General features: G+C 36.3%; 1 protein-coding gene across 1 annotated transcript in view; it reads left to right on the top strand.

Moving 5' to 3' along the window:
• The window catches only part of LOC101849279, a gene marked incomplete in the record, with an annotated part of 263,881 nt that overhangs the window by 93,906 nt on the left and 162,740 nt on the right, over positions 1–7,235 (top strand). Inside the window, 4 exon segments of the mRNA XM_013079452.2 lie at positions 1,152–1,268; positions 2,179–2,304; positions 5,036–5,152; positions 6,863–6,982. Of these exon segments, the coding sequence (XP_012934906.2) occupies positions 1,152–1,268; positions 2,179–2,304; positions 5,036–5,152; positions 6,863–6,982 (480 nt within the window).

Below are 7,235 nucleotides of genomic sequence, written 5' to 3'. Positions count from 1 at the left end.
AGGGAGAGGGAGAGAGAGGGGGGAGAGGGAGGGAGAGAGAGGGAGAGGGAGAGAGAGAGAGAGAGAGAGAGAGAGAGAGAGAGAGAGAGAGAGAGAGATCTATTTATGCTATTGAATTTCTACTTAATTGAAATTGCAAATGATCACGGCAGATTTTTTTTAAAATCTAGGTCAATTACATGTACATATACGAGTATAACTTACTGTTTTTATTGTCATTGTCATAGGCATTCACTAGTGTTTTCAAATGATTCAAATGTCTTTTCTTTGACACCTTCTTTTCTAACAGGCCTTCTTTGGATGGGGCCTAGTAGGTCAAAAAAGGCTGCATTAAAAAGACATATCATAGAAACAATTCCCTTGAGCTTCTACTTTCTGAGTGATGTAAAAGATGATTTCAGGTCTCTAGGGTTCAGGTCCTTCACTGAGATTTCTAATTTAGCACACAAGTGTTTAGTTCATAGATTTAGATTTGGACTTTGACACATCGGCTGTTTTCAACAAGTTTAACAACAAAATGATCTAGTGTGTGCTTGTCATATAGGTCGACAGCGGAAATGTAGTGCATGTCATAGTATTCAATGACAGGTGGGCATAGTTAGTCTGGTGCGTTGTAATTTTAACAGTATTCAGAAAAGGAAAAATGCTCAAGAAAATTGACGGTTGCTTTTTGTGACAGGTTTACAGTGGCAATGGGCTTGAAACTTGGCAGCAGTGACATCAATGTTTAAAGTGTATGTGTGTATGGTTCATAGTTATAGCAGACAGAGGTGTCAGATAGTACCACTAGCAAGATGTTTTTGTTGGATAAATGGCAGAAATTAAGAAATAGAAATGAAAAGAATCATAGTTGTATTGTTTCTGTCTCCCACGCCTATAAAGCGTTCTTTTATTGGATGAAGCTCTTTATTTTTTGTTACCCGAAGGCTGACTAAACAGCGGTAGCAATTCTAATTTGTTTTCTTTATAACAATTCCTTTTCTGATATAAATAGCTAATAACCATTGCATTGTTGCAGGGTCTGAAATTTTTTCATCAGTTCTCTCAACTGGTTGGCTGAGAGGGAGGAAAAATGTATTGCAATGTGCATCGTGTCTATTGTTTAGCAAAAAAGTGTGAATAAAGAACAATTTTAATTTTTTAATTTACAGATGTAGATGAATGTGAAACAAATCGATGCCAGGCAAATGAGAGGTGCAGCAACACTGAGGGCTCTTTTGACTGTCTTTGTGTAACTGGTTTTTTCGAATCTTCGACTGGGTGCACAGGTAAACGGTTAACTCACTTCATTTTCATCTTTTTCTAAAGAACAGAACTTTGGACTACTTGTTCTGGTTTCCTGATTTCCAGGGGAAAATAGTTTAACTTTAACTTATTATTTTTTACATTTTTATCGCTTCAAGAATTAAGTGCCCCACCAGGGCTGTGCTACTGACTGAAGTGTCTTTAGGCCATTCCCAAAGGGGGGATATTAATATGTTCTTATGCACAGTAGAATTGTAAATGGGCTGATTTGTCAATGCTATGCTCATACTGTGCTGCAATAACATAGGGGGAACTACTGCTTTTCCGTTCCTCATCCTTACTATCGTCATTTTCCGCTACTTCTTTAGTATGTTTGTCACTCTCTTGTGAACTGCTATTTTTGGGGTGCCTTGATAGTCGAAGCTGACTTCGTGCTGTTGAGGCTAGAGAGGTGAGCAGTGTAAGCTTGATTCCCCATTTGGACTTCTTTATTGACATCCACCCCTTGGTGCTCATATGACTTTATGTAGTTGTGAGCGCCGTAAAACCTTTCTAATACTAAAACGGCCTTTTTTTGTTGTTGTACCAGAGTATCCTTCTTAAAAGAATGTAAATACAAGTGGGTTGAGAACTGTTCTCGTCCTTGTGCTGAGTGGTAGACCAAGTCAATATACAGCCACTTTGCACCCTCTAAAGGAACAAAAATAAGTGCTTAATTTTTTTAAAATCCTTTCAAACATCCATTTCAATGAGCCATGGTTTGATGGTTTCCATATAAAAGGCATCTCCACAATAGCTCAGGTCCTATAAATGGGCTACAGTTTACATGGTTGATCAATCTGCACTGTGCTACTATAATGAATTTGAAATGTACATTCCCCATAGTTTTTTAAAGATGTGGTAATATTATTTTAACCTTTTATTTATGAACAGACATAGATGAATGTGACACACGCCCATGCAAATTGAACGAGGACTGTAGCAACACTGTGGGGTCATTCACCTGTGCATGTGTACCTGGCTTTGAGCCCAATACGTCTGGTGGGGAAGGGTGTACTGGTAAGTTATGAACTTAATAAACTTGTTTCCTGTTTATTTTTATTAACTCATTCGCTACGCCGAGCCGTGGGGAGGGCAGCACGGCTAAAGTGTCGTCAGTCACGGCGCACCGGCAGTGGAATTTTAGTTGCCACGGGGGGTTCCCCGCCGGGCGCCTTATCACGTCGGGGTCACGGGGATCAGCTCCCTGTCGCCGCTCTGTCTGGGCCGACTTAATTTTTGGTACTTTTCAACGTACAATTTAAGGTGCATCCTTGTATTTATGGTAATTCTCATTTAGTGCACCCAAAGCACGCATTTCTGCTCTTGAGACTCAAAAAAGAACGGACGTTGTGACTTGTCTGGTTATTTCGTTAGACGCGATGGAGTCGGCAATGCTAAATTGTAATTTTTTTGGGACTAGCGTGAATGAAAAAAAATCAATATAAAAAAAACGCATCGTCAAAATCTGTCGAACTTTTGGAATATGAACGACATAACATTAGTGCAGATACTCAGAAAAGATGGTATCTGCGCTTATAATAGAAGGTTGTACTTTTGCAATTTTATCCATCGGGCACACAATTCGCTAGGAAGTAATTCCTCCAAATACAACTTTATGTGTCTAATATAATCGTGAATATTCGCATATTTTCTCGAAAGTTTATAACAGTTATCATGAAGTTTCTCAATGAAAAGTACAAATCGATTTTAGTGCTAGAATATATCTTCAACGTAGATCTAATACACGAACAGTATCTGTTACACTCCAGAAATTGCTTACTTTTCTTAAAACGCTAAGTCTAGGTTTTGTAAGTTGACTGAATAATAGGGATGACTTCTCGTAATTGGGTTATAAGAATAATTTCTAGCTTTCCAGGGACACTGAATCAGCACCAGACTTTTCCAGCTTTTTTTACGTTTCTATGACCATTTGCAATAACTCACAATGTGACTGATTTCTTTACATTCATAATTGTGTCCGCGCATATTTCCTACACAAAAACTAAGAATGAATGTTTCAGCTGTCATTATTTTTATTCCATACTAGAAGTTTATCTCTACCTATGTATTTACACGGTTTTGTGGTTTTTTAAATTGCGTATATTATATCTTTTTAGTTGTATGCAGGCTGCCACAGACACAGCATGATTCATGAACAAACACAGAGTAACTTTCTCTTGTTTAATAGTAAAATAAGAGCTAACGCTGATCGTCTTTAGTTAAAATATACAGATGTGCATCTTTCTTCTCTTATAACTTGACTATTACTACTACCGCAGATTTAAGATTTCTCATGGTAAAAGACATGATATTCATAGTCGGTTTAACACAGAATTTGGAGAGATCTGTCGTGCCTTTTTAAAAATAACAATCATATATTCATAACGTTGTAACTAAAATAGGACAAATTGGGTACTCTACAAACACTTGTCTAGAACAAAAACTAAGGCACAGAAACTAACCATTCTAACGCAGAATAAATCTCAAGACATTGAGCTTTTAGTACATTCGCGTAATGATTTGCTGTGTGGGATGGGGAAGAAGTTATATTGTTTTAAACATAGTCAAAAATGCGAACTTCCCGACCGACACCGGCAAAGTCGCCTCAGGGCTCATTAACCCCGTGACCCCGAGCCGGGGAGCTCCGGCGGGCTGCTGAGTAACGCGAACTAAAAGTAACAGAATCGGGCGAAAAGTGACGCCGTGCAGTACGCTAAGCCGCCCCCGGCGGCGCGAGAACCGATCTTCAATTTTAGTTTAGATTCTATTCCAATCCACATATCCAAGTTAAATAAAGGTCATAATATAATGTTGACTTTCGGGTCAAGCATTTCCACTGAAAATCGGGAATTTAGATTCAGTTTTGAAACGCGATTTCGTAGTTTATTCGACTTTGTTTTATCGCGATGCCAAAATTATAGCCCGGACACCTGTTTTTGTAATTTTACACAACAAAATCTATATTATTTTGCCCTCTAAAGAAGTGTAGGACTCTTTTTTATAATGTTGATACGATTGGACTCATATTGCCAATGCACTGTTGTTGAGAAATCAATATTTTTGAGTGCTAGATCTAGATCTAGATCTAATCTAGTTCTAGATTTAAATAGTCAAAATATTTTTTTCTCTCCAAAATCACTACTTTTTGATGAAATGACACAAAAGTGCCACTCAAGACATGTATAGGTTTATTCCAAATGCAATTCTGAATAATTTCATATAAGATACGAGCGGGTTTTTTCTGTTTGTGATCGTTTTTCAAGATTATAAAAATTTTAATTTTTTTTCAATATCGGATGTTATGTTCAAAATGTACAAATATTATGGAATGTAGGTAAATAACTGCAAACTTTTCAATATTTTCCAGTTCTATATTCATTTATGGTTATTTTGATGTATCATTTGACTAGGTGCAAACATATTTTTTGAGTTTCACCAAAGATTATAAATTTTTTATTTTCAAATTTTATCCGCATCCAATCAAAACTGTGTTGCATAATCGTCTCTTACAGGAACCAAAGTTGAAAAATACATAAATAAACATTACAGATGTATTCTACAAACCATACTGAAAATATTGGTATATAATACACTGATATTTATTTGAATTTGTGGCCCCAAAGACCTTTTAACTGCCCACTAGTCATCATCTTTTTTCTTTGTTTTTGCATGGACATTGATGAATGTAAAAATGACTTGTGCAAGACCAATCAATTTTTTTCTTTTTCTTCTGTTTGTTTTTGTTCAGACATTGATGAATGTGACAGTAACCCATGCAAGACCAATCAAGTGTGTAGGAACTCTGTGGGCTCTTTCACCTGCGTGTGTGCCACTGGCTTTGTTTCCAATGGAACACTGTGTATAGGTAAAGTATTCTTTTATGTACAGTCGTCTCTGGCTAAGAACTCACCTTGTAAGAACCCGGTACATCTAAGAACCTGCTTTTTTGTCTTTGTACACAAAGATCACTGTATAAGGAATGTCCTTGAATTTTGCTCATGGTGTGTAACTTAATCAACCTGTCATCCAAATACCCTGACTGCTTCAATTGAAGAGTGGTTTTCCAAAACCCAGTAAGTCAATTTTGCCTAGTTTTTCCACGATACCCCAAACATACCTTATATAAATGTGTACATATTTTATAAAATAATGTGAGGCATCATTGTGAAATCAGGCGCTCGTCAAAATAATTAAATCAAAGAAAATGGCATTTTTTTCCTCTTTGACAATTTTTATAAAATTTGTATTTTTTGGTTCTACACCTTTCATGTTCATTAAAATCATTATATTGCTGTGTGGATTTTACTGAAAAACGTTGATTAAAGGCACAACAAATGTTAATTTACAGTTTCCTAAGACTCTCAAGTTTTGGACGTCACCAAACTTTGGTGGCCATTTTCTCTCTACTTTTACTTCTGAACCCAAGTGACCTCACCTTCTTCAATCTGAAATTTGTTGACTTGTATTGAAGATAAATGAATGATTTTTTCATCAAAAGAGATACAAATGAACAAACTATAAGATAATATGAATACTTCATATGCCCCAAAATTGACGAGCGCCTGATTCCACTGCGTCAGGACACATATATTTATGTACATATGCACACACACGAAAAAACATATGTTTTGGCTATAGCCTATGTATGTGTGTGGTATTATGGTGAAATCCTAGGCTTGTCAAAATTTACATAAGAAATTTAGGAAAAAAACACTCTTCAATTATGTGTTCATCTTTATGTCTTTTTGTCCCAACACAGCCATACTTCAGATTTAGTGATCAAACAGATGCTAGTTGTGTATTTGCTCTATTTGAGGCCCCATACAGCAATGAAGTTTTATGTAAATTTATTGTGCTTACATTATAAAAAATCATTTTAGGAATGGAAAAAAAATCTACAATAGCCTTCATGCATTCTGAATTTTTAGTTCTATGGAGCATCACTCTGTCGATTGGGGCATAAAATATCTACAATTGGAATTACATACAGGCCATGTGAAATGACAGATTCAAAGACAAAACACAAAAGTCTGAGTTAGGAAATCTAAGTGACAGTCAAAAGAAAATTGTTTCTCTACACTGAATTCCTAAGAAGACTTTACCCCCGAGTTTACAATAATACTAATACCCATAGTAGTTACTGTATATAAATGTTTCAGAAGAAGTTAATATAATATTAAATGGAAGAGCAGATATAATATTAACAATGAAACAGAGCAGTTTGTAATGATATTGTCTCCGATTAGAAGGTTTCTCAATATGCACAAATAAAGCTGTTGTAAAGCATGCTGACAAAATGAGTTACTTTTCTGATGTTAGCCCCATGGACTCAGATATGACAAAATCAATAGGATGAGTGTGTACAATTTATATGTACAAAATAATGAAAGACATTTTAAATTTAAAGAAAGTGGCTTCTCTAGGAAATAGAAACATTTGACCCAATGTCGATTTTCAGCCGATATCTCCATTTTGTGAATTGCGAGAAATAGCTCATTTTGTCAGCAAGCCTCACAATCATTAGGCCTATTGGAAATAATCATGTCATTTTATGGCCAATATTCTGTTTGTCCAGATGTGGATGAATGTCTGCTTAATCCATGCAAAGTAAATGAGGTCTGTACAAACAACGAAGGATCGTATTCATGTTCCTGTTCTGATGGTTATGAGGCCAATGCGAATAATGAGTGCACAGGTAAGTGTTCAGAGTACCTGTCTCTTGCTTGAAGAGATATTTAGTTATAGAGATACCACCTAAAATGAAAGGAGTGTTAGGTGCATACAACTAACAAAGAAGAAGAAGCATAGATAGACAGACACGCAGACAGACAGACAGACAGACAGACAGACAGTCAGACAGACAGACAGACAGATTGATAGATATCTTTCTCTCTCTCTCTCTCACTCTCTCTCTTTCTCTCTCTCTCTCTCTCTCTCTCTCTCTCTCT

Source organism: Aplysia californica, unplaced genomic scaffold, assembly GCF_000002075.1.
Source record: "Aplysia californica isolate F4 #8 unplaced genomic scaffold, AplCal3.0 scaffold00052, whole genome shotgun sequence".
In the NCBI taxonomy this organism is placed as follows: Eukaryota; Metazoa; Mollusca; class Gastropoda; order Aplysiida; family Aplysiidae; genus Aplysia; species Aplysia californica.
Note: the sequence above shows the minus strand (reverse complement) of the source record. Positions and strands in the feature narration are given on the sequence as shown.